This window comes from Arachis hypogaea, chromosome 17, assembly GCF_003086295.3.
Source record: "Arachis hypogaea cultivar Tifrunner chromosome 17, arahy.Tifrunner.gnm2.J5K5, whole genome shotgun sequence".
NCBI lineage: Eukaryota > Viridiplantae > Streptophyta > Magnoliopsida > Fabales > Fabaceae > Arachis > Arachis hypogaea.
The window spans coordinates 69,057,786-69,084,770 of record NC_092052.1 but is presented as its reverse complement, the minus strand read 5'-3'; the positions used below and the strand labels follow the sequence as shown (position 1 = coordinate 69,084,770).

At 38.5% G+C, this 26,985-nt stretch overlaps 1 protein-coding gene across 2 annotated transcripts; it reads right to left on the bottom strand.

The window, feature by feature from the left end:
* Nucleotides 1–13,560: 13,560 nt before the first annotated feature.
* On the bottom strand, nt 13,561–17,469 carry LOC112762576 (uncharacterized). 2 transcript variants are annotated; one of them, XM_072222918.1, is made up of 4 exons: nt 17,241–17,469; nt 15,386–15,915; nt 14,933–15,025; nt 13,561–14,427 (listed from the first exon to the last, which is right to left on the bottom strand). In XM_072222918.1, exons 2-4 carry the CDS (start codon nt 15,508–15,510, stop codon nt 13,881–13,883), a joined length of 765 nt encoding a protein of 254 aa, XP_072079019.1. In that variant the 5' UTR covers nt 15,511–15,915; nt 17,241–17,469; the 3' UTR covers nt 13,561–13,880. The 2 variants fall into 2 exon arrangements, with proteins under 2 accessions (XP_072079019.1, XP_025664232.1); XM_025808447.3 differs by having other exon boundaries at nt 15,386–15,599.
* Nucleotides 17,470–26,985: the final 9,516 nt, after the last annotated feature.

Genomic DNA, 26,985 nt, shown 5'->3' with positions numbered 1-26,985 from the left:
AAGCCTATCTTGAATACTGTTGGGCCAAGGAAGATGATTCCCATTCCTCAAGTTCACTTGGTTGATCCCCCTCAGACTTCTACTGCTACCTCTTCTCCTTCTTCCAACCCTCTCCCGAAAAGGCCGAGGACTGTGGAACCTTTTAACCTAGATGCTCCCGACTTTGACGCTGTTGGTTTTGTTGATCAATAAATTGCTCCATATAGTGTGGTTCCTACTGACGACATGTCTATCCTTCGTCATTTGGACTTCATTACTCGGAGTGGTATAAAAATGGCACACATGGGGGCAGCGTTACTTTGGACTGCCCAGGATGTCCCAGTTCAAGCAACGAAGGCTTTTATGGAGGAGGCTAAGTTGGAATATGACAGGATCAAGGGTTTGAAGGAGGAGCTCAAGGTGAAAGTGGCCAAATTTGGAGAAGGAGTTGGAGGGTGAGAAGTCTCGGGCTATTTCCTTGGCGGCTTCTGCCAAGTTGTCTGAAGATATGGCGTTGAAGCATAAGGAAAGATATGTCACGACTTATAGGGAGATGATGGGTCTTAGGGAGGATTTGGAGTCCGCCCGAGCTGACTACGCCAAGCTTCAGGGTCATCTTGTAGGCAGTGTAAATGCTGCTTATGAGAATTTGAAGGATCAAGTTCGAGTTCTTGCACCCGAGCTTGACCTCTCCCTTTTTACCTTGGATAACATTGTAAAAGATGGTAAGATTGTCCTTGATGACCCTGATGAAGATGATGATGTCGACCCTCCTCCTGTACCGTCTGCCAAAGGTTCTGTTGCTCCGCCTTCCTCGATTCCAGCAGCTGAAGTCAGTCAGCCCGAGTCTGATCCTGAAGTCCAGATCTTAAATCAGGATGATGGGACAGTGGATGCGGTTCCTCTTCAGACTCGTCCTCCTTCACCCCGAGATGCTGCTACTAGGAAGTCTTTGGATACTTTATAAGTATTTATGATGTATTGTGTATAGCCCGGCCTGTGGGCTTTGAACTCTTTTATTTTTGTAGTTTGTGGTCTTGACTTTTGGATACTTTAGTTGCTTTTTTAGCAACCTTATTTTGAAAAAACAAAGGTAGTATTTCAAGCCTCTAGGGGTCGACCTCAGGTGGCCTCTTGGGTCTTGTTTACTATAGCAATTTTATTTCTGCTTGTTTGATATGCTTGTCTGCACCTTTTTGACACCTTCTGGAATCTTGGGAGTGTTGGAGCCTTGTATCCAATCTCTTTTAATTGCCTTTTGTGTTTTATTTTCTATTTTTAGTTGAGGCTAGCTTTGTGCAACTAGTCTTGTTTGTATTCTCTGATACGGTTCCTGTAATTTGATTTTCTTGAGGTCATGGCTTTTTGGGTCCGACTTAAGCCCCTTATAGCGCCTATCTTCTGTTGTCCGACTTCTTAAACATGGTCATGTTTTGAAGCTATTTCTAGTAATTCCTTCTGCTTGGACCTTGGTAGGTCTCTTCCTATGGATTATAACTTTTGGTTTGGGCCGACTTCATCATGTCGGTCCCTTCTAAGTTATTTCTAGTAATCCATTTTTCTTGGACCTTGGTCAGGTCTCTTTTATGGATTATTTTTTCATAACTTTTGGTTTGGGCCGACTTCATCAAGTTGGTCCCTTCTAAGTTATTTCTAGTAATCCATTTTTCTTAGACCTTGGTCAGGTCTCTTTTATGGATTACTTTTTCATTACTTTAGTTTGGGCCAACTTCATCATGTCGGTCCCTTCTAAGTTATTTCTAGTAATCCATTTTTCTTGGACCTTGTTCAGGTCTCATTTATGGATTACTTTTTCATAACTTTTGGTTTGGGCCGACTTCATCATGTCGGTCCCTTCTAAGTTATTTCTAGTAATCCATTTTTCTTGGACCTTGGTCAGGTCTCTTTTATGGATTACTTTTTCATAACTTTTGGTTTGGGCCGACTTTATCATGTTGGTCTCTACCGACTTCATCATGTCGGTCCCTTCTAAGTTATTTCTAGTAATCCATTTTTCTTGGACCTTGGTCAGGCCTCTTTTATGGATTACTTTTTCATAACTTTTGGTTTGGGCCGACTTCATCATGTCGGTCCCTTCTAAGTTATTTCTCGTAATCCTCTTTTTTAGGGCTGGCCAGGCCTCTTTCTAGGGATTTACTTTTTATAACTTTGGTTATTGTGGCCGACTGGTCCGACTTCTTTACGTCGGCCTGTCTTTAAGTTAATTTTAGCAACCCATTTTTATTAAGACCTCGTCAGGTCCTTTCTATGGATCACTTTCGATAACTTCTTGCATTATTCTATTTTTGTCGCCTTTTCATCTTTGCCGATTTCGTAGAAATTAGGTTTGATCCTGTTTGGTCGACCTTTTGATGAATTTGGTTTTCATCTTCGTTGGTCTTTATCGTGATCGAGCAGTGAATTTGATTTTCACTTTCTGCCGATCTATAGCTTTATAATCGGGCGATGAATTTTTTGCGTTTCAGATTAATGCGTCTTGATAAGAGAATTTGTAGAAAATCTAAAAAACTTTATGCAAATATATACATGTGGGCATTTTATCCCTCTAAGTTAGGCAGTTCATGGATCTTGGCTCGATACCTCATTAAAAAACCTTTTTTAGAAAAAAGAGTGCACCTCATCCTAAGATCTTTTATTACCTCCTAACTGTAATACCTTCTTAAGTTGCAGGCGTGCCATGACCTTGGAAGCTCTCGTCCTTTGAGTTCGGTCAGCCTGTAGTATCCCTTTCCGAGCACTTCTACGACTCGGTAGGGTCCTTTCCAATTTGCTGCCAGCTTTCCTTCTCCGAGTCGACTTGTTCTGATATCATTTCGGATTAAGACGAGATCGTTCTCAGAAAAACCTCGCTGTACTACTTTTCGGTTGTATCTTGAGGCCATTCGACGTTTTAACGCCTCTTCTTTGATCCGAGCTCTTTCTCGAATTTCTGGAAGTAGGTCGAGTTCCTCCTTTTGAAGTAGGGAATTGGCCTCTTCATTGTAGTGGATTACTCTGGGTGATCTTTCTTCGACCTCTACTGGGATCATTGCCTCCATTCCGTAAGCTAATCGGAAAGGTGATTCCTTTGTGGTGGAGTGTGGAGTTGTCCGATATGCCCATAGGACTTGTGGGAGATCTTCAGCCCAAGCTCCCTTTGTGTACTATAATCTCCGTTTTAACCCAGCCAGTATGACTTTGTTTGCAGTTTCTGCTTGTCCATTAGCCTGGGGGTGTTCTACGGATGTGAATTGGTGCTTTATTTTCAAGTGGGCTACCAATTTTCTGAAGCCTGCATCTGTTAATTGAGTGCCATTGTCTGTGGTGATGGAATATGGAACTCCAAACCTTGTGACAATGTTTCTATATAGGAATTTTTGACTTCTTTGAGCAGTGGCATTGGCTAGGGGTTCTGCCTTGATCCATTTTGTAAAATAGTCTACCCCGACAATGAGGAACTTGACCTGTCCTGATCCTTGAGGGAATGGCCCAAGGAGGTCGAGTCCCCATTTTGCGAATGGCCAAGGTGAGGTTATGCTGATGAGCTCCTCTGGTGGGGCGATGTGAAAATTAGCATGCTTCTGATACGGCGGACATGTCTTTACGAATTCTATTGCTTCTTTTTATAAAGATGGCCAATAGAATCCGGCTCAGAGTACCTTTTTGACGAGAGCTTATGCTCCGAGATGGTTGCCACAGATGCCACTGTGTACTTCTTCTAAGACTTTCTTTGTGTTGGAAGTCGGCACGTATTTTAACAGTGGTATTGAAATCCCTCTCTTGTATAGAGTATTGTTTATGATGATGTAGTATTGTGCTTCCCATTTTAACCTCTTTGCCTCCTTCTTATCTGTAGGGAGTGTTTCTGTTTTGAGGTGATTAACTATGGAAGTCATCCATCCTTGATCCAGACCTGTTATGGCTAGGACCTTTTCTTCTTCCGAGATTGACGGGTTCTGTAGCATCTCTTAAATGAGGCTTCTATTGTTGTTCCCTGGTTTGGTGCTGGCTAGTTTTGAGAGTGCATCAGCTCGAGCATTCTGTTCCCAGGGTATGTGGCGAACCTCATATTTCCCGAGTTGTCCGAGCTGTTCCCTAGTTTTGTCCAAGTACTTTTTCATGGTGGGATCCTTGGCTTGGTAGCTCCCTGTTATTTGTGAGGTGACTATTTCTGAGTCGCTGAAGATGGTAAGCTTTTGAGCTCCAACCTCCTTAGCCAGCTTCAAACCAGCTAGTAGTGCCTCATACTTGGCTTGGTTGTTTGAGGCAGGGAACCCGAATTTGAGGGAAAGTTCGATTTGGGCTCCCTAGTCGCTTTTCTATTATTACGCCTGCACCACTTCCAGTTTTGTTTGAGGAACCGTCTACGTAGAGATTCCACTCTGTAGGGATTGCCGGGGTGCCCTGTGAACTCGGCAATAAAGTCGGCCAAATACTGTGATTTGATGGCTGCCCGAGCTTCATATTGAAGGTCGAATTTGGACAACTCGACTGCCCATTGCAAGATTCTTCCTGCTAAATCTGTTTTTTGTAAAATGCCTTTTATGGGCTGGTTGGTCCGAACCCTGATGATGTGGGCTTAGAAATATGGGCGAAGTCATCGAGATTTTAGTATGAGAGCATAGGCGAATTTTTCTATTTTTTGGTAGTTTAGTTCGGACCCTTATAGTGCTTTACTGATAAAGTATATAGGTTGTTGTCCACTGTCGTCTTCTCGGACCAGTGCTGAGGCTACTGCCCGATTTTCTACTGCGAGGTATAATACAAGCGGTTCTCCTTCCCGTGGCCGAGTTAGAATAGGTGGTTGTCCCAGGAACCTTTTGAAATCCTGGAAAGCCTGTTCGCACTCCGTTGTCCATTCAAACCTCTTTCCCTTCCTTAGAGTGGCGTTGAAGGGGAGAGATCTTATTGCTGATCCAACTAGAAATCTGGACAAGGCTGCCAATCTTCCATTGAGTTGTTGTACCTCTTTGACACAGGCCGGACTCCTCATAACGAGTATAGCCCGGCATTTATCCGGATTTGCCTCGATTCCTCTTTGTGTGAGCATAAAACCCAAGAATTTGCCAGCTTCTACTGCGAAGGTGCATTTTGCAGGGTTAAGTCGCATGCCATGCCTTCTTATAGTGTCGAATACTTAGGTAAGGTCAGACAGTAACAATTCTTCACTTTGTGTCTTTATTAACATGTCGTCCACGTAGACTTCCATGACTTTCCCGATGTGGTCTGCGAAGACCTTATTCATTAATCTTTGATAAGTGGCTCCTGTATTTTTGAGTCCAAATGGCATGACGATGTAGCAGTAGTTTGCTTTCAGGGTTAAGAATGAGGTTTTTTCTTGATCAGGTGGGTACATTAGGACTTGATTGTATCCCGAATAGGCATCCATAAACGAGAGGTATTTGTATCCGGAGGAGGCATCCACCAGAGCGTCGATACTTGGGAGTGGATAAGGATCCTTTGGACAGGCTTTGTTAAGATCAATGTAGTCGGTGCACATCCGCCACTTCCCGTTTGATTTTTTCACCAAGACGACGTTAGCTAGCCATAGTGGGTATTTAACTTCTCTTATGAATCTTGCCTTCAGTAGAGCTTGTACTTGCTCTTCCACAGCTTGTGGCACCTTAACTTAGGGTCTATGCCTGGCATGTCTGCGGCCTTCCATGCGAAGAGGTCAACATTATCTTGTAAGAACTTTATGAGTGACTCCTTTACGTCTTCTTTTAAGATTATGCCGATATTGGTTGTTTTATCTGGGACATCTCTGATCTGGGTTTTTTCTATTTCGCCTTCGGGTTGTGGACGAAGTTCTTCCCGCCCTCGAACTCCCCCGAGTTCGATGGCGTGGAATTCTTCCCCTCTGCCTTTAAGGTTTAGAATTTTGTTGTAACAGCGGCGCGCTGATGACTTGCATCATCTACCCTTCATTCTTGCATAAAGAAGACCATAAAAGAGCATAAATCTCATTTGATCAGTACAATTCATGCATTATTTGATGAATATTATGGTACACTACTTTGAGATGAGTTGTGCTGAATTTCAGGTGAAAAAGGCATCAAAAATGGGTAGAAGACAAACAAGAAGCTAGGCGTGTGAAACTGGCGTGCCACTTGGAGCAAACGCCACAAAAATACACTAGCGTTCCATGCCAGGAGCCAGGCGTGGCACGCCAGTACTAAATTCCAGAAAGGAATTCCAAGCATGCATGTGGGCATGGCACGCCAGAGACTGGGCGTGGCACGCTAGTACAAAATTCCAGAGAGCAACAATGGAGGACACAAAAGGGGCGTGGCACGCCTAATCCATCAACTACTATGGGCGTGCCACTTGAGCAAAGGGGCGTGGCATGCCAACCCACCATTCCAAGAAGAACCCCCACTATGGCATGCCACTTGGTATCGAAGGCGTGGCACGCCAGCTCCAAGAAGTCACTTGGGCGTGCCACTTGAGAACCCAAGCATGGCACGCCTAGCTTGAAGAGTTCACAAATCCATGGGCGTGTTACTTGAACAGCATGGCGTGGCACGCTGGTACAATAATCCAGAGAAGAGGTTGAAGGCAATTGAAGACTGGGCGTGCCACTTCAAGACGAAGGCGTGGCACGCCAACCTCTCAACCTCACTTAGGCGTGCCACTTGAGCAACCAGGCGTGGCACGCCAATGCACAAAGATAACAAAAGCAAGGGCTGGGCGTGCCACTTGGTATCGAAGGCGTGGCACGCCAACCCAAGAATGTCACTATGGCGTGCCACTTGAAGGCTGAGGCATGGCACGCCAACTACTGGAACCAAGACAAGATCATGGGCGTGGCATGCCAGCTTTTAGAAGTGGCACGCTGGTATAAGTTTCCAGAGAGGATGAAGGAGGCCAATTACATGGGGCGTGCCACTTGGTATCGAAGGCATGGCACGCCACTCACTATTCTTCACTTAGGCGTGCCACTTGAGAACCCAGGCGTGGCACGCCAGTGTCATTCAGAGAGCAAAGAAGCATTGGGGCGTGCCACTTGAGTTCGTGGCGTGGCACGCCAAACAGAGGAACCACTCACTCACAAAGGGGCGTGGCACGCCAGACCCTGAGCATGCTACGCTAGTGCAACTTTCCAGAGAAGCTTAGCCAAGCATAGAGCAAGGGCGTGGCACGCCAAACCCTGAGCGTGCCACGCTAGTTCAAGTTTCCAGAAGCAAAGAGAAGTGAAAAAAGACTAGGGCGTGCCACTTGAGCTCGAAGGTGTGGCATGCCAAGGTTGTTAGTGAAGACGAGCGTGCCACTTGAAGGGCTGGGTGTGGCACGCCAAGCTAAAATTGAAGGACACGTGACACGCCACTAGAGCGCCAATCACACGCCAGCTGGGAGGTCACACTTATTGAGCTTCTTTTCCCTCCAAAATGTAATTTTCTTTTTTCACTTTTGTAATTCTTTTATTTTACTAGGAGTAGTATAAATACCCCCAAGGAGTACTGAAGAAAGGGGGTTGAGCAGTTAGTTTTAAATCCACTTTTACACTTCACTTTTGAGTACTTTTTGATCTATGAGTAGCTAACTTCCCTCTCATTGAGAGAGGGAGCTCTGTTGTACTTGATGGATTGATAATAGTGAAATTCTTCTTCTCTTCATCTTCTCTTTGATTTGCTAGAAGGAATTTCGTTCTTAATGGTTAGTGTTCAATTATCTTGGGAAAGAGATTGAATGCATTTGGGTTTCATGGGAACCTTGGGAAAGGAAACATGAAACCATGCTTGAAATCCCTTCTCACACTTGAGTAGAATCTGGGTTTTGGTGTTTGGATATGTGACATATAATCCTCCCTCTACTTGGACCTATAATGGTGTGTGGTATAATCAGGGACCAAGCATATCTCTCTTCATGAGCAATTAGACCAAGGAATTGGCTATTGATCAAGATCTGAGAGATTGAGTCACCAAGGGATTAGGGCTCAATCAATCATGATTGCCAAGAGGTCAATGAGTTGCATGATTGAAGAGGATATAAGCTAGATTTGATCCAAAGAGACAACATCTCCCAATATCAATGAATTTTCCCATTCTTATCTATCCTTTTCTTTATAGCTTAATTTTACATTCAGCAATTCCCCATTCCCATTTACATTCAAGTCATTTATGATTCTGCACTTTACATTCTACCATTTCTATTTCTGCACTTTATTGCTTTTCTTTATATTCTAGTCATTTATATTTATGTCATTTACAATTCTGCACTTCACAATCTTATTGATCCGCTTGACTAATTCATCAATTAATTAAAACTGCTCGAATTTGCTAATCTCTGTGGATACGATCCCACTCCACTGTGGGTTATTACTTGATGATAATTTTGGTGCGCTTGTCAAAAGAACCAATTCACCAATTTTTGAATGGGTTGTGAATTGGAGACATCACGCACCGTCTTCTGGTCTGCTTTTATCATAGCTATTCCTTCTGTGGTTGGGAACTTAATGCACAGATATGTATTCGAGACTACTGCGCCGAGCTGATTTAACGTTGTCCGTCCTATTAGGGCATTGTAGGCTGAACTCACGTTGACCACGATGTAGTCTATGTTGAGTGTCCTTGACCGGTTTCCTTTTCCAAAGGTTGTGTGTAGTGAGATGTATCCAAGTGGTTGGATGGGAGTGTCTCCCAGCCCGAATAGGCTGTTCGGATATGCTCTGAGTTCTTTTTCCTCCAGGCCGAGTTTGTCGAAGGTAGTTTTGAACAAGATATCAGCCGAGCTTCCCTGGTTTACCAGTGTACGGTGGAGATTGGCATTGGCCAATATGATAGTGATGACCATGGGATCGTCATGTCCCGAGATGATGCCAGCTGCGTCCTCTTTAGTAAAAGTGATAGTGGGGATGTCGGGTCCTTCTTCTCCTCCCTCAACATGATATACTTCTTTAAGATGTCTTTTGCGAGATGATTTGGAGATTCCTACTCCCGCAAATTCTCCGTGTATCATGTGGACATGTCTCTCCGGTGTACGAGGTGGTCATTCAGTTCGTCCAACATCTTCGTCCCTTCTTCTTTTTCTTGGTTCATCTGCTCTGCTGGCTAAGTACCGATCTAGTTTTCCCTCTCTCACCAGTTTTTCTATGACATTTTTCAAGTCGAAGCATTCGTTGGTGGAATGCCCATAGATTTGATGGTATTCACAGTATTCAGTCCAATTTTCTCCTCCTTTCTTGCTTTTGAGTAGGCGAGCTGGGGTATTTTTTCAGTATGGCATACTTCTCGATAGACATCTACAAGAGACACCCGAAGAGGGGTGTAATTGTGGTATTTCTTGATCTTTTCTCTATGCTGATCTTCTTTTTTCTTGGACTCTTTGTCCTTGTCCCGGGAGGAGTAGGAGAATCCGGACTTTGAGGTCTCTCCTAATCGAGAGTTTTTCTCCATGTTGATGTATTTTTTTGCTCGTTCTTGCACTTCATTCAGGGATGTGGGATGTTTTTTCGATATTGAGTGACTAAAAGGTCCCTCTCGTAAGCCATTGATGAGACCCATTATGGCTGCTTCTGTTGGCAGATTTTGTATGTCCAGACATGCTTTGTTGAATCTTTCCATGTAGCTGCGGAGACTTTCCCGGTCTCCTTGCTTGATCCCTAATAGGCTTGAGGCATGCTTAGTTTTGTCTTTCTGGATGGAGAATCTGGCTAGAAACTTTTTGGCCAAATCGTCAAAGCTTGAGATGGACCTAGGGGGCAGGTTGTCGAACCATCTAATTGCTGTCTTTGTTAAGGTAGTCGGGAAGGCTTTGCAGCGGACTGCATCTGAGGCGTCAGTGAGGTACATTCTACTTCTGAAATTACTGAGATGATGGCTGGGATCTGCTGTGCCATCGTATAGAGTCATGTTGGGAGGTTTGAAGTCCTTTGGGATTTTGGTCTTCATGATCTCTTTGGTGAATGGGTCTTGGTCCTTACAGGAGCTATCTTCGTGGCTGGATCGAGTAGTTTTGGCCTTGAGATCGGCTTCGAGCTTTAGGAGCATGTCTTCTAACTCGCGGCGTCGCCTAGCTTCCCTTTGTAGGTCTCTTTCGGCTTCCCGTTGATACTCGACCTCTTTTTCGAGTTGTTTCAGGCGATCCTGAAGTGCTTCCATGGCTCCCGTGTTTGGTGAATTCTTGTCTTTGTTAGGTTGAGAAGTATCGTCTATTGTGACTAGGGGTGGCAAAGCGGGCCGGCCCGCCCCAATCCGCCCCGCCCCGTCTAGGCTTGCCCTATAAACGGGGCGGACCGGCCCACCCCGCCAACTAAAATGGGTTCAAAATGCTAGCCCGCACCGCTTTATGGCGGATTGGCGGGTTGGCGGGCTAGCCCGCTTCTTTTTTTAAAAAACAATAAAATTCATTAAAATTAACCAAAAAATAATAATTAAAAAATCAAATACAAATAAAAAATAGTCAAATTATAATATAATTTTTTTACTATTTTTTTTAATTTTTAACTTCAATAAAATTGTTCAAAATAATATTTGTTAATAGAATCATCTTTATTTTAAAAAATAAGTCAGGTAATTTGAGCATATATACAAAATTGTAAAATAAAATAAATAAAGTTAATAACTAAAAGAAGAATAAAAACAAAAAATGAAAAAAAAGTGTTTAAATATTCTATAATTATTAATTTTATAATAGTAATCACACTTTTATTTAATAAAAAAAATAAAAATAAAAATCTTCGGCCCGGCGGACCGGCCCGCCCTGTCCCGCCAAAACTCACCAATTTGGCAGTGCGGGTTTGGCGGACTTTTTTAATTTGGCGGGTTCCAAATCCTAACCCGACCCGCCTTTTTTAGCGGGTTTAACGGATCGGCCCGATGGGCTCGACCCGTTTTGCCACCCCTAATTGTGACCTCTGCATTCTTATGTGGCGTTCTGTTCTCTAAATCAGAATTGTGGTTGTTGTCAAGGTTGTCCACCATGATGATGGGATGACTTCCAGATTTCCCGGCAACAGCGCCAATGTTCCGAGGGTTACCTAAAATTGTAGGTCGATCTCGGACGAGATCTTCTATGCTGATCGGCACTGACGTGTCCGACTTTTAAGTGGTGGCCGGAGCTATCGCGTCCGATTTGTTGGACTGGTGGTGATGCTGATCCTTCGTTACAGGAGGGTGGTAGTACCTGCAAGGGACTCCATGCCTAAGTTAGCAAGAGTATTAAGCAGATTTTTAGTAGAATCAGAGTATGAGTTATACCTTGGTGCTCCAATGTATTTATAATGTTTGTAGAGTGATCTTTCTAGAGATAAGATAACTATCTTATCTTATCTTTGAGTGAAGTCATCTTATCTTTAAGGGAACCGCCCTTATCTCTCTAGGCTTGGGCTGCCTTTGGATTTGGGTCGTGTTCCTCTGTTTTGGCCATTATTTGAGCTTTCTTGGTGATTTGGCCGAGTTCTTTGAGAAGAGGTTGGATAATTCTGACCTGAAGAGGTCGGTCGACCTGTCGTTGAACAACCCGAGTCGAACAGCTCGACCCAGGGTATGAACAGTTACAAAAAAAACTAATTCTTTTTAGATTTAACGGTTAAGATTGTCAATTATACAAAATTATAACATGTCACATAATGTTATAAATTTATTTGTTGATTAATTGACATGTCATAAATTTATTTGTAACTAAATTAGTCTTTGAAAATACACACGTAAGTCATTTTCATTCCCAAAATTTCAAAAAATAATCAAATTAGTCCTATATAATTTTTTTTATTTTTATAATATTAAATTTTTAATCTTTCATAATCCTACTCATTTTAATCTTATTTTTTTAACACCTTAATAAATAAAATATTTTTCAAACAAAATAATAAAAATAATCAAATTGTTACAAAGTTATCTTTTCATTTGTATTTTTAAATTTTTTATTTTTAAATTCTAATTTTTTTAAGTAAAATTTTTTTATATAAATAATTTATCAAATATTATTAATTATATATTAAAAGGCTTGATCTTTTACTTTTCGCTAAATAAATATAGGATTAATCTCTACATACAAGTGTTTTACGCTTACAAGCATTACAAGCCTGAAGAGAATAAAACCCACTAAACGCACTGCTTATGTTACAGACTTTTAAATCAATTCAAATCAATTAAACGCGCAAATATATAACTTCCATCTTTCAAAAGATTTCGTTTCTTTTTTTGAATTTTTTGCTAAATTTGTTGGATCTCCTTCTTGCTTCGTGTTTTTTTCGATTTTCATGATTTCTGAAATCAAGCTTTGAAATTGTTTTGAAGATAATGGAACTTCAGAAATACACCCAAACGATTACAGAAATACACCCAAACGGTTACAGAAATACACCCAAACAGTTACAGAAAGGATTACAGAAATACACCCAAACGGTTACAGAAATACACCCAAAACATGGGGGAGACAGTATATTTCTTCTTTAAATCTTTTAATGTTTTGCTGATTAAGGATGAGGCACATAGCAGAGACAATCTAGAAAAAAAAACCTAGAAGAACAGTAAAACAGTACTTTGAATAATGTTTCTTCGTTTTTTCTGGTGATTTTTTATGGAGATTTGTATCTTTTCTTCTTGATTTCTTCTACTCTTCGCGACGAGTTGGAATGTTTTTGCAGAATCGTAGTTTGTTTCGATATCTTGACAGTTTGCGTTTTGATTGAGGAAGAAGAGGAAGAGTGCAGCATAACGAACATGCGTTGGACGTTCGATTTTGAAAGAGTGGTGCGCGTGTTTTTTCTTAGATTTGGACCAACTTGTATAGCTTGTAAGCCAAAAAGGTTTGTATGCGTAGCATGCCTCATAAATATAGTAGTTATTTTAAGTGTTTTAATCTTTTGGATCTCATTAAAAAAATATAATAGTTATTTAAAAAAAATTATATTAAAATATTAAGATTCAATGAGTGATCCTACAAATCAATTTTTCAATTATTGAATTATACCATATAAATTAAACAATAATAAAAATTATAATTTTAAAAATCTAAAAAATTTAATTTTAAAATAACTACTATATTATTTAACGAAATTTAAAATATTAAATTTTTAAATATATAATCAATAATAATTTAAAAAACTCATTCAAATAACAAAAATTCATTACAAAAAAACAATTTAAAAATGTAAAATTTTAAAATACAAATAATAAAATAATTTTGTAATAATTTAATTATTTTTATTATTTTATATAAAGAGAATTTTGTTTATTAAAATCTAAAAAATAATATTAAAATTAGTAGTATAAAAAAATATTTAAAAGTTAATATCATAAAAAAAATAAAGACAAATATATATGATGACTAATTTAATCAATTTTTAAAATTTTAAAAATAAAAATAACTTACATGTGTATTTTCAAAGACTATTTTAAATGTAAATAAATTTATGCATTATTCTCATCATCATGCCACATGACACTTAATATAGCACATCATCATTTAACTAACAGAAAGTCTAATTTAACTTGCGTTTTATCTTTTAAGGACTAATATGAATAAAAAAGTCATGAAGACCAATTTATAAAATGAATCATCTTTCAGAGATAAATTTAATTATAAACCCTATTTTTTTTCTTTAAAAAGAATTATACAAATACATGAACGGTAACATTTAGACAATAATGACATTCACACGAGGCTTTAATTTTAGTTAAAAACTAGTACATAATTGTTTTTTGGGTACAAAAACTAGTGCATCATTCAATCTCCAGCCAACAACCACAAAAACTTGTACCGGATTAACCGTAAACACCCTCATCATGGAACAGGATTCATACAATAAGAAATCTCTAGAAGGTACTGAATAATTATTCCTAAAGCAAGCAGTCACAATTCTGAAATGCCAATAATGGCATTATAACCGCATCTCTCCAACGGGGAAAACAGAGGAAAAAACACAAACATAAACCTTAAAGTGTCATCCATGACCATCAGTACCGCCTGGGATAACGATCCACAAATCGACCTGAAGGGCACTCATATGCCAGGTGACCACGACCTCCACAATTGTGACAAATCATCAGAGGTCCCATGCAGTCCCGACTCATGTGACCCAATTGCTGGCAATTCCGGCATACAACATCTCGGTAACCACCACCACCCCCACGCATACCGCCACTGGTGCCACGATCTCCAAGCATGTTAGCTTTTGGACACTGTCTAGCTACATGCCCAGAAACATTGCACAAGTTACAAATGGGATCATTTGGACAATCACGTGCCAGGTGTCCTGTCTTCCTACAGTTGTTGCATGCTTTCTCATTGGTGCATTCAGCTGCAATATGACCCTGTTTATAACAGTTGTTGCACAACCTCAAGTCCCCTGGTGGCATTGGAGGTGCTGTGCACTCCCTTGCGCGATGTCCAACTTTACCACAGGTATGACAGATGCCTTCATTTGGACAGTTGCTAGCCACGTGCCCAGGTTCTTTACAATTCCAGCACAACGATTTTGTGGTGCATTCAGAAGCAATGTGCCTGATCAAACATTCAAATGCATAATTAATCACAAGCCACTCTAGCCATACTACTTGTATGAATACCAAATAGTTGACATCAAAGACTAATGACAACATAAATAATCTTGTTCTTCCGAAATATAGATACTGAATATATTCAATTTAACAATGGAAGATCCGCTAAAAGAAGACAGATTGCCAATTCAGCTGCCACATCATGGCTCAGGTAAGATGCAAATAATAATTAAGAATTGGAAATTGTGTTGCCCTGGTGATAACCTATAACTATTAGTCTTGTTTCTTGAATAGGAGGAACTAACATTTGCAATCAGATTCAAGGAGGAAAACAGATTTTATTCACACAAAATAATGAGAAAAAATAACATTTAGAATTACTGAATCAAATTAAATGCAAATGATATGAATGTTGGATATCATGATTAGAGTGGTACACATATAAGGTGGTGATTGGAATCTAATGATTACATGCTCGACCATTAAGAAGCCAAGAATAAGTTCCATACCCAGGGAGTCCACAATTGTGGCAAATTGCAACATTTGGGCATTCCCTAGCATAATGACCAGGTCTCTTGCAGTTCTTACACAAATTGTCTCGGCTGAAAAAGAAAGCAAAAACAGAGAAAAAGCACTGTTATCATTTGTGAGGAGACCCATGCCAAGACACTATTAAAGCCTAAGTGCAAGGAGTATGCCTCTTAGAAATTTATGAAGAAAAAACCAAACCAAACCACTTTATATGTTCCAAAGGCAAAGCCAAAAATAACAGTAAATAATTGGGCCAAGCTTAAGGTTTTATAAATGTTATAATTATGATCCAAAGCTTCCCATAGCAAAGCATAAATTCAATCTTCTTCAGCAGTTTAGCTTCCCCAACAAGCACATTAAGCATTAAGCATAGAAAACGAATGGTAATTAAATTATTACGAAAATAAAAAAAAAAAAAAGAAAAAGAAAACCTGAAACCCCGACGTGAATCTCTCCTGTAAGGTGCATCACGATATGAAAATCGATCAGAGCGGATCTTACGATCCATTGGGCTCCTGCTCCTGCTTCTGCTTCGGCTCCTGCTGTCAGAACTCATTTTCAATTTTTTTTGTCTTTACTAACCTCTACCACAACTGATCAGCAAAACCACCACCACAACCAACACCACCAGCCGCAGCCTCCTTCCTGTCCACATCACAGCCACACATATCCATGATCATCCACAAGCCAAGCCAAACCAAAACCCCTTGCCTCCCCTTTCATAATATAAAACCCGCAAATTCCAACAGTATACAACATGAAATGTCAACATGCATTCCATCTCACATCAATCAAATATCACTTTACTCATCACCAAAAACTTGATAACAAGTCCCTGGACGACATTCTTCATATATTTAATACTTCTCAGAAACAGTAACATTCTCACATAAGATCAACATAAGCTTCAGGGGGAAAATTCAAAAGGATATCACTCCACCCTTTCAGCAATTTAGCTAACCTGGTAGAGATGAATGAATATGAAAAAGATCATACTGGAGTAATGAGAGTATTTGGTGAAATTTTGCCCTAGTATGATAACATAGAAGTAGCTTTTGAAGAAGATAAAAACATACAATATCCTACCCAAAAAAAAACACCTAGCGTTTGATTCATCAATCATCTAACCAGGTTTAGCATCAAGGGAAGAACCCCAACAAGCTCCCCTTCTTCCAAGCATCTTCATCAACACACATACAAAGCCCCTTCAATGCTCTTCACCACACCCTTCACTTCTCTTTTCTTTTCTTCTGCAAGTCTTATCTTCTCAGGTACTCTCTTATCCCATTATCAATTTTCATTATTCTCCTGCTCTCTAACAATTAAAATTTGGTACATATTGCCATGTTTTGCTAACATGTATTATTGGCACTTACATCCTACCCAAATCCGAAACACAGAGCCTTTCACCATCACCTTCTACACTTTCAATGTTTTATGGTACATTATCAATTGTTTAGATTCACCTTATTTATGCATAGTTGTGCTAGGGAAATTCATTTCATACTTCTATTACTTTAACTTCCTAGATCGAGATTATTTAGCCATTCTTCAATATATGAAGAAATCAGTTAACAGTTAACAGTTGACAGTGGCATGTCAGGTCCAGATAAAACAGCTGGCATGCCAACACAAGCTAAAGAAGCATCACATCATCTGACTCAGGACCATATTGATGCTTCTGGGCCTAATGATCCATCTCTAATAGCACTATCTATCTCCCATTTTTCTCTCTTGAACAGACATAGCATTGTGAAATTATGCATGTCAGTTCTAACAAAGGAAATATATATGAAAGAGTTTGGGATGAACAAATGTACACACCAAAGACTAGTAAATGTCAAATTACACCTCAAAGATTGTTTTCAACGGATAAATGTGTCATGCCATTAGTAAGGGTTTGATATTTACGAATCTTTAGCGTGTATCTTTGTCCAAAAAAAACAATTCAAGTGTACTTTAACGCGTATTTTTGTCCATCCCAAACTCTTTTATGTGTACTTTGTCTATTTGCTCAAGACAAAAAAGAAGCAAAACACAATCAGTACATTGGGCACATCTAAGAACATGTTGATTGTTGCATAGTAGTCAATTCTACAACGGAAATTAAAGCAAACCACCAACCAAATCCACATAGCCACATAAAACAGATGCGAATAAACATTTTAATAGAGGGTTTAACAAGATCGGAAGGGGGAAGTCGCAAACGCGTAAAAGGATTTTGCAAATCCGAATTTCTTTCAACGAATTTCTTGCAACCAGGCATGCGAAAAAGAAGAATCGAACCTTCGGATTCGAGTATGGAGAATGGCGAGATACTGAATCTATCTCAGAAGAGCTCAGCACACGGAGGGTGGTAGCTTGATCTTCTGATGCGACAAGCGAGTGGGGGAGATGAATGGTGTCGTCGAAGAGTTTAGCTACTACAGCGGCACAGAATTAGGAATTTCTTAAGTTAGGGTATCTTCAGATATCAGATATATCAGATAAAAGGTCTTTCTGTTTTTTGGACTTCAGGTTTATTAGAAAAAGTTGAAAGGTTTCAATTTGTTTTGGGTCTATCTTGTGGGCCAATATCCATGTACTTTTTATAGGCTTTATTTGATTGGGCTACCCTAATCAAAGTGGCCTGGGTGTGTCGTCAATCATTTCTTTTTTTGTAAATTAGTTATTGCATCTCTTTTTCTCCTTATCTCTTTGTCAAGGAGAAATGTACCTCCCATCATAGTAGATACTGACTTTATCATAGTCATCTATGCTCACTCTGTCTGCAGCATTTTTATAAAATAAAGTCGTTACACGGTGGTAATCTTTTGTTCTCGTATTTGAACAAATACTTAATAGATCTTGACTGATTGCACTATTTAACATTAATATGAGCATTATATCTCGTGAGTAAATATCTATTGCGTGGTATCATGTAATATTTTACTATAAAATTTTATGCTTAAATCATAAAATAGAAGTAGTATGGTATTACGATATCTATAACGAGGAGTCTTGAAAGAAAAATTTAAACAAAAGGTTGCAAAATGAAAAGCACAACGCTCACGTAAATAGAAACCGAAAATGAAAAAAAGGATAAAGAGTATAAATATAGAGAGTAGAATATCAAAAGTACAAAATATCAAACTCTAGACTCGATCTACGAAGCCAAGGCCGGTCGGAGAATATACATATATACATACATATCCCAATACTACCCAAAATACATAAAATAAGCACATGGTTCTCCATAAAAGTCTCTAAAGAGAATTAAATATAAGACGCTCACCGAGGTGCATCTCGACCTACATCTGAAAAATGACAACATATGTATGGAATGAGAATCGGAGGTTCTCAGCATGGTAACGGTGTCCACATTAATAATATATAAGGTCCCAGAAAAAGCCAGAGGTAATCTTAGAACTCCGACACTCAGATTAAAACTTAGAGTTAATTCACTATTTCGCGTACGTGACCCTTGTCTACGTATGCAAGTTCCCCTAGACAGTGGCGAATTCCCGCATACGCAGCCATATGTCTGCGTATGTGGGCCCTATATTTTCTTAAAAAGCTCTTATAAATCTGCAGAAATATTTTTGCACACCAAACTTCCGACGCGCATAATTTTTTTTGTTAAAAACTATTTTTAGTCCGTTTTTTGAACGACGTAAACTTCACGAATTTAATTTTCATATGAAACAAGTTTGGTAAAGTTTGAGGGTCCGAAATCCGAGTTATAGCCCACCAAATTTTGGTCAAAAATCAGTCTTTTGCCAAAAATTCTAAACCTCTATTTTTACCATTTTCTCAACTCAATACTAATATTCCAAGCTTCAAAGAGCACCCAAAACAAACTAAACCATATCTCAATTCTTCTTATTCACTCCATAATATACCAATATACAATTTCATCATGTTCAACCCAGTAGTCCATATTCAAGACAACTTTATACATAAACAGCAATATATCAACATCAATCATTAAAATCATCATTTCATCAACATCAGCCACATTCATATCAATGACTATCAATCCAACCATACCACATCAATTCAACACAATTTGCATCAACTAAAACCACTAAGTATACCCCAAACACATAATTCAACTTATCCTAGGTCGTACAACTTAAGTTTTCACGTTACATTATATATTATCTACAAGAAACCAAAACCATACCTTAGCCAATTTCTCTCTAAAGCCCAAGACACTTCAGTTTTACCGTTCCACGAGCTTCAAGCTCCGAGTTCCTCACCAAAATAGAATCTCAGCTTCCAAGGCTCAAATCCATCATCCACCATTCACCAATCTGATCTCAATACATACAATTTAATCTAATCCAAATAATATCACTCAAAATCAACATAGGGTTTCGCTAATTAATGATTCATAAAAGGTTTTAGAGATTCTTACATTACCAATAAAAGTTTGAGACAAGATCCAACAAGTACTCAAAGCTAATTTGATCCTAAACACCAAAATCATATAATCTCTCAAAATCAAAACCTCAAATTTTTTAAATTAGGGATAGAGTGGCTGATCAAGAAATAGTGAGGTACTTACCAAATTATTTAGTGGAATTTGTAGAGCTCGACACGGTGGTTGCGTGGCTGCAAACGGTGCGGCAATCTGAGCTCCAGATTGAAAGTTATGTGAGGTTGAATTTGGATCCAAGGGTTTGGAATGTTCCTTCTCTCCCCAAGTATTTTAGCGTGTCTCATCAAATAGAAGGGGAAGGAAGAGATAAGCTCTTTCATTAACATGTTATTGGCCTGGGCCTTGGGCCCAATATGGGCCTGGTTCAACTGATTTGGTTCGTTTGACCCAATTTTGAGCCAAAACCTTTAAAATTAGTATTAAAATTTATATTTTAATTATTTCTACCCTTCTAACTTATCAAATTTAATTTTCTAATTTTATTTAATAATAGTTAATTTATTGGCTAATTATTCACTAATTTTGCAAGTTTTACATGCTACCCCCAATAAAAATTTTCACCCTCGAAAATATTGTCCACACACGAGTACATGAGAGAAATTTTCCTTTCTAACTCAATGTACAAACCCTTAACCTTTTGCCAATCTTCGCAACGGTTTATCTTCTACAACTTCTCTTTCTCACCCTAATAGTCCTAATATCTTTGCAATCTCTGCGCTTTCGCTGTGTCACTCTAATCACTGCCTATTAAGAATTTTCCTATTCATTCCTGTTTAATCCTTTTGTCCTTAACTTTAGCACATCACTACCCCCAAGTGAAAAATAATAAATGTTCTTAATTTGGATCTTTGATTAGCTTAGGCTACTGAGAGTGTGTATCATTCAAGTGTGCAGAAGTTTGAAAAACATTAGTAAAGATAAAAGTGTATTTTTGTTTTTTTGTTGAAGATACATACTCATGTATTAAATGTTTAAACCATATGCTTTAATACTCTTGTATATATTTTATTTTAAAAATAAAAAAAATAAAAAAAAGGAAAAGAAAAAGAAAAAGAGAAAAAGAAAGTAATAAAAAGGGGACAAATGTTACCCTAAAGTAAGGTAGTAAGAATAATGCATATGGGATGTGAATTGAGTGTGAAAAAGTGAAGAATGGGTATTTAGGTTTGTATTTGAATTTATAGGTTGTTATATGTGTTAGGTGAGAGTTTAAGTTAATAAAAGAATAATGCATATGCATCCTTACCTTTACCCTAACCCCATTACAACCTTGAAAATATTCTCATGATATTTGTATGCATGCATTGAATAATTATTGATTGTTAGATGAAAAATAAATCTTGGAAAGCAAGATTAGAAGAGAAATTGAGTGAATCAACCCTAAACGCTTGAGCGACCAGAGCGTATACACATCCGGTGAGGGGTTCAATTGCTCGATTCTATGTTTTCATCTATGATTATTCTTTATCTTGCAAGTTGTAAATTCTTTTCAATAACTCAATTCAATTGTTGGATTTAACTTAGTTGTGCTTGTTTTACCCTTTATGTTTATATATGTATTCTTGGAAATTGATTTATTTTGACCAAGTAGTTGCATGCATTTAGGGATTACATATAGGTAGTTTACTTTGAATAAATGTTAATTGTAACACCCTAATTAGCCTAAGCCTTTCCTCACGACGTAAAGCAAATGTTAATCAGAGATTACAACAGTTCTAAGCTCCTACATAATATATATAGAAGGAATAGTATAATCTAGAAGCTCGATGAAAGATATAGCTCAAAAACCGGATTTCAAAAGCGCAAAACGTACTAACGAAGCTACTGGCTTAAGGCAAAAGAAACAGATGAGATACAACAAAAGATGAGTATATAATATCATAGGAAACTAGCCACGGCTCGCGGAGTTTAAGTTGGCTAGCCATAAACAAGTATACAGATCCATATAGAAATCTGACAGTTTAAAAACAGCTTATACAAGTTTTTCTCTCATAATACAAGCCTCTAGGCAAAGACAAAATACAGAAGGAGAGATGTATAAACAAGATAAACCAAAAAGACTCCAAAAAAAATCCAAGATCCTCCGCTTCTGTCACCATCCAAAGCAACTCACCGAGGTGGGTTGCGACCTGTATCTGAAAAACACAACAGAAATATGGTATGAGAATCGGAGGTTCTCAGTATGGTAACAGTGCCCAGTGATGTAGGATATAAGACCCCGGGACGCCAAAGACAATCTTAAGCTCCATATCCATCACAAGATTCAAACTTAAGCATTCTAAAACAAATAAGCATAATTATAACATCATTAACTTAAATAAACCAAGTAATCTATCTTAGGGGATTTCTATTCTAAGCAAACACCGTTGTCCCCCAGCCTTCTCCAACCGATCCTCCATGCGATCCCATCGCCACCGCCTTCCGAACCTCCTCAATCCCAGTAGAAAACACAGGTAATATACAATGCAAGTAAAACACAAGTAGAAGCATATAAGGCAATAATTCAAATAGCAATTAGGCATGTTATACAAATAGGCAAACCATTTCAAATAGTCAAAGCATGTAAACAGATAGGAAATGCATATGATGAATGCCTGTCCTACTGGCTGTGATATCACATTGTTGGTTCAACTGCCAACCCTACACATCTCCATGGAGATGTTGCCCTTCGGATTCATGATGTGGGAACCCCCGAGATATAGTGCTCGAAACACTATCCAGGGTTTTGCGCCTGTACGCTCTGATGATCCGAAGGGATGTGAATGGGATCTATTGCCACCGGCCTCACATCTAAGCGCAAGCGGGATGAACCACCGCCCTTACGCCACCGCCGCTACCTCGACAGGCGGGATCTAACCTCGGCCCTTGCCGGGCGCCTAGCGTCTCATAATCTCAATGAAAAGTAGTGCAGTGGTTTCCAAAAACCTTTTAAATACACGATGGATCCATCACTTCATTCAGAGCCCTCGACTCTTTTCAACCACTGTTCATTCGCATTTCAGTTCCAAACTCAACAGTTCCTTAATCCTCATCTCATTCATCAACCATTCACCACCTTCAGTACGCCAGAAACCTAGGCCTCCGTTTTCTAATTTATCATAAAATTATCTACTAGAACCCTTAGGTTATAACCCATGTTCTAATACTCAAAACTAGGCCTAAAAGTCTTAAAATGGTGTTATAGAAGCTTACAACCTTGTTGGAAAGGTAGAATAGTTGAAAAACAAGTAAAATTTGAGAAACAAGGCATGTGCCGCCGCACAGAGGTGTGTGCGTGCGCACGCCCAGTAGATTTTAAAATGTGTGCGTACGCACAGGGGTGTGCGAACGCACAGGTACCAAAACTTTCAAAATATGTTCACTCGCACAACCTGTGCCAGTGCCCCAACAGACTGGCCTTCCCAACGTGTGCGTCCGCACAGGCCTGTGCGTCCGTACAGGTTGAAATTCTTCCTTAGATATGTGCCCGCACAAGCTATACTAGCGTTGTAAATAGAACGCATTTCCCTGCCTGTGCGTGTGCACAGGTGTGTGCGTCCACACAGGTCTAAATTTTCGCAGGGTGTGCGTCCGCACAAGGGTGTACGCTCGCAGATATCAGAAATCATGAAATTCTGCAACCTTGCAGAATTTCAGATTTTAAATACCAACTTTGAATGATCATAACTTCCTCTACAAATTTCCAAATTTCACAAACTTTATATCGATTTAAAGGGTTTTCAAAGATCTTTAATTCTAAACAAGTTTCATCAAATTTTGAAAACTGAGGCAAAAGTTATGATCAGACAAGGTTCACCAAAAATCAACTTTTACCCAAAATCACAATTTCCTCAATTCCTTTATAAGACACAACCAAAACCAAACCAACCAAATCCAAACTCCACTTTTCATCAAAATCAACCCTCTATATCATATTACACCAAACTTACTACATTTTTCTTTCATCTTTCCTCATTCACAACATCACATTAATATATTACATATATCCAACCTTATAAACAATTTCCAACTACATTACTAATCAATTAACATCAATATCACATTTATCAACACAATACACTCCTCAACTTTATAATCCTTCATCCTCATCACATCCACATCAATCATTACAATCAAACTCAACATTCATCAAATCATAAAAAATCATCATATACCATCATTCAAATCCAAACCTATCCTATGGGTCACTAGCCTAAGTGTCCATGAATATTATATACTACATAGAGGAAACCGAAACCATACCTTGGTGATGTTCGGTTTCTTGTACGGTTTAGAATTTAACAAATGAAATCTCGTTGCAAGTATAGTTCTAAACCAACAAAGAATCCTCACATGCAAAAATATTGATTTTCACAAATACAAACCCCAAACAAGAATTAACTGAAGTATTTAAACTCCAGGTCGTCTCACAAGGAATTGCAATGAAATGAATGATTATTGGCTATGAAGGAACAAAGGGGTTTGATTTTTAATTGACAAGAAAGTAAATGACAAGAACTTAATAAAATAAAGGAAAAGAACTCCTAGCTGGACATAGGTAATTGAGATCACCATCCTTGTCTACAAACCAAATATTGATAATTATTAGGGGCCAACTTATTAAGTCTACCTTCAAAAGCTTTAAGTATGTATTGTCTACTCCTAAGCTTGAAGTACGTCAAATAGGCTTGATCACATCAACCCATAAGTCCCAACCTATCTACTAATTAGATTAGTAGTGGGTTAGTGTCAATGGATATCAAATTGATCGCTAAAGGTTCTCAAATCACCAATTCAATGAGACCCAATGACTCAAGGTCACTCAATTTCCTTAGCCTAGGCCAAGAGTAAAGAAAACTACTCAAAAACTAGTGTGAACATTTTATCAAACACCTAGTGTGCAATAAAAGTAAACATCATAAAATGCAAGAATTAAAAGAATCCATCACAAACATAAGTAAGAAATCAATAATAGCAACCAAGATCAACATAAAAGAAACATGGAAACATAAATTTGTATTGAAAGAAAATAGAAACCCAACAATTGTTCATCAACATAAGCGAACAAAATAAGAAATGACAAGTAAAACTAGAAGAACAAAGATGTAAATTTCCATGTCTCCCGGCCACTTTATCACCTACTTTGATTTCACGTTTCTGCAATATATATATTCTAATAGTTTCTGGATTATAATTGGAACCTCTTTTTTTTTGAATCCATCTTACATCAACAACTCGACCTCTACCGCCTATAGGTAGTTTTAGACAAGTTTCATTTGAGGAGGATACCTGAATTCTAAGTATAGCTCGTAATAATCTATCTTCCGGGGCATACGAGGATTCTTGTACCATTTGAGGCGTTAATTTCCCCACTAAAATATCGCCCGTCTCTACCCAAGATCCGGGGGTAACAATTCCATTTTTGTCTAAATTTCGGAGTAAATGGGCTTCTAGGTGTGGGATTTCCTTAGTGATTTTTTTAGGACCATGGCTTGTCACATATTTCGCCCGTCTCTTTTATACTGTGGCCAATCCCGAAGTTGGTTCTATACATGTGACCAGCTACCAGGAAAAGAATCGCAATAGCTAAATGATGGTGCGCAATATCAGTCAGCCATAAGCTTTGTGTTTGTGGATGGAATCCCCCAAGAAGTGTTAGAATGGCAGTTCCTGCTCCCTGAGGGGTACCAAATAAATGACTACTGGAATCTGGGTTTTGAGCATAAAGATTCCACTGGCCTGTAAAAAGTGGAAAAGGAAAGACTAAATCAAAACAAGAATTGAAAATTGGATTTAAGAAAATTAAACCTAAACTACCCTAAATTCTAGAGAGAAGGGAGAGCTTCTCTCTCTAGAATTCTAACCTAAAACATGATGAAAACTAAAACTATGACTACTTGGTTCATCCCCCTCCAATTCTTAGGTTCAATAGCATCAAAAATGAGTTGGATTGGGCCCAAAATGCTTCAGAAATCGCTGGCCATGAGTTGCCTTTAGTGAGTCACACTGATCCACCCACACGTACACGTGATGCACCCGTACGCATGCCTAAAGGCCAGTCAACTATAGCAAATTTTATATCATTTTGAAGCCCCGGATGTTAGCTTTCGAAAACAACTAGAATCGCCTCATTTGGACCTTTGTAGCTCAAGTTATGATCGATTGAGTAGCAAGAGGTCAGGCTTGACAGTATTGCAATTCCTTCATTTCTTCATGAGTTCTCCCACTTTGCATGCTTTTTCTTCATTCCTTCAATCCAATCTTTGCCTTCTAAACCTAAAATCACTTAACAAACATATCAAGGCATTGAATGGAATTAAAGTGAGTTAAATTTAGCTATTTTAAGGCCTAAAAAGCATGTTTTGACACTTAAGCACAAATTTAGGGAGAATTACAAAACCATGCTATTTCATTGAATAAATGTGAGAAAAGTTGATAAAATTCCCTAAATTAAGCACAAGATAAACCACAAAATTGGGTTTATCAAACCTCTCCACACTTAAACCAAGCATGTCCTCATGCTAAGAATAAAGAAGGACAAGAAAAGGGGTATGAACATTTATTCAATACAAATAAACTATATGCACCTATCTATTATGAATGCACTAAATGCAAGATGATTCTACCTACTTGGTTAAAAGTAAATCAATCCCCAAGAACACATATGAGCAAGTAGGGTTAAGATCATATGACGATTCATGAATCCTACCAATTCAAATATCAAAATGAAGTTCAAATAGACTTGCACGAAGAAAGCTCATGAAAGCCGGAAACAAGGAATTGAGCATCGAACCCTCACCAGAAGTGTATCCGCTCTGGTCGCTCAAGTGTATAGGGTCGATCACTCGATTCTCTTCTAATCATGCTTTCAATGATTTGTTTTCCATCTAACAATCAACAATTATTCAATGCATGCATACATTCATCATGAGGACTTATTCATAGGTTGTAATAGGGCTAGGATCAAGGTAGGATGCATATGGTCAAGTGAGCTTGAAATTTGAATCTTTGATTAACCTAAGCTCTCACCAAACACCTATAACAACCTATACAATTCTAATACAATGCCTAGCTACCCATGATTTCTACTTTTTCACATACTCATGCATTCTCTTTAGTTCACATCCCATATGCATTGTTATTATTACTTTACCTTGGGGTATTTTTGTCCCCTTTTATTTTATTTATTTATTTATTTTTTACATTTTTGTTTTTTTATTATTTTTTTATTTTTTTATTTATTTTTTTCCTATATTTTTTTTCACACATTTTTTAAAAGTATATACAAACGTATCAATGCATATGGTTTTACATATTTAATGCATAAGCATGTACCCAATTCCCAAAATTTTTAATCAAAAATACAAAATACACTTTTACTTCAACCAATGTCCCAAGTTCCCCATACCCAATTGATACACACCCTCACTAGCCTAAGCTAATCAAAGATCCAAATTGAGAACATTTATTATTTTTTACTTAAGGGTAGTGATGTGCTATAATTAAGAATAAAAGGGATTAAATAGGCTCAAATTTGGCTAACAATGGTTAATGAAAGGTAGGCTATTTGGGTAAGTGAGCTATATGAAATGATGGCCTCAATCATATAAATACATATATACATAGAAT

Coding starts and splice junctions, on each gene's coding strand:
- LOC112762576 (XM_072222918.1), bottom strand. CDS start 15,510: ATGAGTTCTGACAGCAGGAGCCGAAGCAGAAGCAGGAGCAGGAGCCCA. Junction 15,026..15,385: donor GATTCACGTCGGGGTTTCAG/GTTTTCTTTTTC, acceptor TTTCTTTTTCAG/CCGAGACAATTTGTGTAAGA. Junction 14,428..14,932: donor CACAATTGTGGACTCCCTGG/GTATGGAACTTA, acceptor ATGTTTGATCAG/GCACATTGCTTCTGAATGCA.